This window comes from Benincasa hispida, chromosome 12 (genome assembly GCF_027475165.1).
Source record: "Benincasa hispida cultivar pf3 chromosome 12, pf3_genome.v1.1, whole genome shotgun sequence".
NCBI lineage: Eukaryota > Viridiplantae > Streptophyta > Magnoliopsida > Cucurbitales > Cucurbitaceae > Benincasa > Benincasa hispida.
In genome coordinates this window covers 17,216,080-17,217,783 of record NC_143489.1, presented here as the reverse complement: position 1 = coordinate 17,217,783, position 1,704 = coordinate 17,216,080, and the positions used below count along the sequence as shown (strand labels likewise).

Here is a 1,704-nt window from a genome sequence, read left to right as displayed (position 1 = left end):
CCGCAAGTTTAACCTTCAAAAAAACTTTATTAGTTTCCAGGGCATCGCATGATTTATTTCATAAAAAAACTTTTCCAACTGGGGTGTTTTCAAATGATTTTTATCCTTGCATATTTTAGACATATATTTTTTTTCTATGACCTTGTGCTGATATGAATGCCTAGCCTTTGTTTTGGCTTGCCCCCATGTGTGTCATGCGGACATCCAACTACGAGCAAGATACTCTTTCTCAGTCTAAACTCATGCCCATTTTGCAGCGGAGTTGTGATCATTTTATTTATGCGTTGATCACGATTCCTACCTTCATTTTGGCTTGCCCCCACATGTGTCATGCAGACATCCAACTACGAGTAAGATCTGATTGCAACGTTATGATTTTTTTTAAAGAGCCTAAAAATAGCAAGGTTGAAAATGAATACTGCACCCCCAAATTTAAACATAGCAATGTCCTCATTGCTGGATGATTGAAAGAAATCATGCGATGCTCTTAGGAAGTTTCGTAAAAAGTCAGTTTGAAAGAAAGCTGACAGACCACTAACTTCTTAGAAATATTTCATGAGATGACTGTCCTAAAATTAAGTTGATTATAGTATATACAAAAAACTAAAGGCATGTGTTTCATCATTGAAATCATAATTGGCAAAGAGAAATAATGCAGTGACTTACTAAAGTAATCAATGTTAAATGATTGTGCCAACTAAAGAGGATGCGATGATAAAATTATCAAAGTGAAAATGATATGCGATAGAGCGAAATTTGGAATAAAAAGTCAAGGAAAGATATAACCCCCAAATTTGCTTTGTCGCCCGCATTGTGTGTGAACGCATCCTTCTTTGCGGCAAACTGCTTTTCTTCAATTGCGGTGGTGGAATAAAGTAGTAGCATCTTCTGTGTAGCGCCTCCGCAATCGTTCACCACGATCATTGCAAAGAAAACATTGAGAGGGTCAAATAATAAAAAAAACAAAGTTCACAAAAAAAATTTCTCTTTTTTTTTTAAAGACAAATAAACGATAATCTAAATAAAAGAAGAGTAGTGAGAATTTATTAATCATTGATAAGAAAAGGATATTCCAAAAGACTTGCGCTCCTAACAATTTTATGTCGCATGCCAACGTAGAGGCCACTCGATTTTTCTTCATTCAAGATTTCTCAGGTCTACAGAGTTTTTCGGATGAAAATCACCTCCGCAATATATCTTGACTCTTTTCACGTTAACCTTGAATGTGTGGGTCCTTTCCTCATTAATCAGTTCGACTGCACCATGTGGGAATACTTCTTTGATTATAAGGGGACCAGACCAGCGTGACTTTAACTTGCCGGGAAAGAGCCGTAGCTCCGAATTGAAAAGTAAGAACATTTGTCCGACATTGAGATTCTTCTCGCATAGTTGTTTGTCATGCCACCGATTTGCTCGCTCTTTGAAAATTTTGGCATTCTCATAAGCTTGCGTTCTCCATTCATCAATCTCAACCAACTGAAGCGTTCTTACTTCCCCTGCAGTGTTTAAGTCGAAGTTTAGCTTTTTCACCACCCACAGTGCTTTGTGCTTCAGCTTAAGTGGTAGATGATATGCCTTACCAAACACTCGTGCATAAAGGGATGCTATAGGTGTCTTATAGGCGGTCATGTATGCCCACAATTCATCGTCCAGCTTTGTTGCCCAATATTTTCGTGAAGACTTTACCACCTTCTCTAATATCAT

At 37.6% G+C, this 1,704-nt stretch overlaps 1 protein-coding gene across 1 annotated transcript; it reads right to left on the bottom strand.

The window, feature by feature from the left end:
• Positions 1-1,137: 1,137 nt before the first annotated feature.
• On the bottom strand, positions 1,138-1,704 carry LOC120067416 (uncharacterized). Its single transcript, XM_039018983.2, has one exon. The coding sequence runs from the start codon at positions 1,702-1,704 to the stop codon at positions 1,138-1,140; it is 567 nt and encodes a 188-aa protein (XP_038874911.2).

What these genes read in the sequence shown, in the direction of transcription:
- LOC120067416 (XM_039018983.2), bottom strand. Translation starts at nt 1,704, where the DNA reads ATGATATTAGAGAAGGTGGTAAAGTCTTCACGAAAATATTGGGCAACA.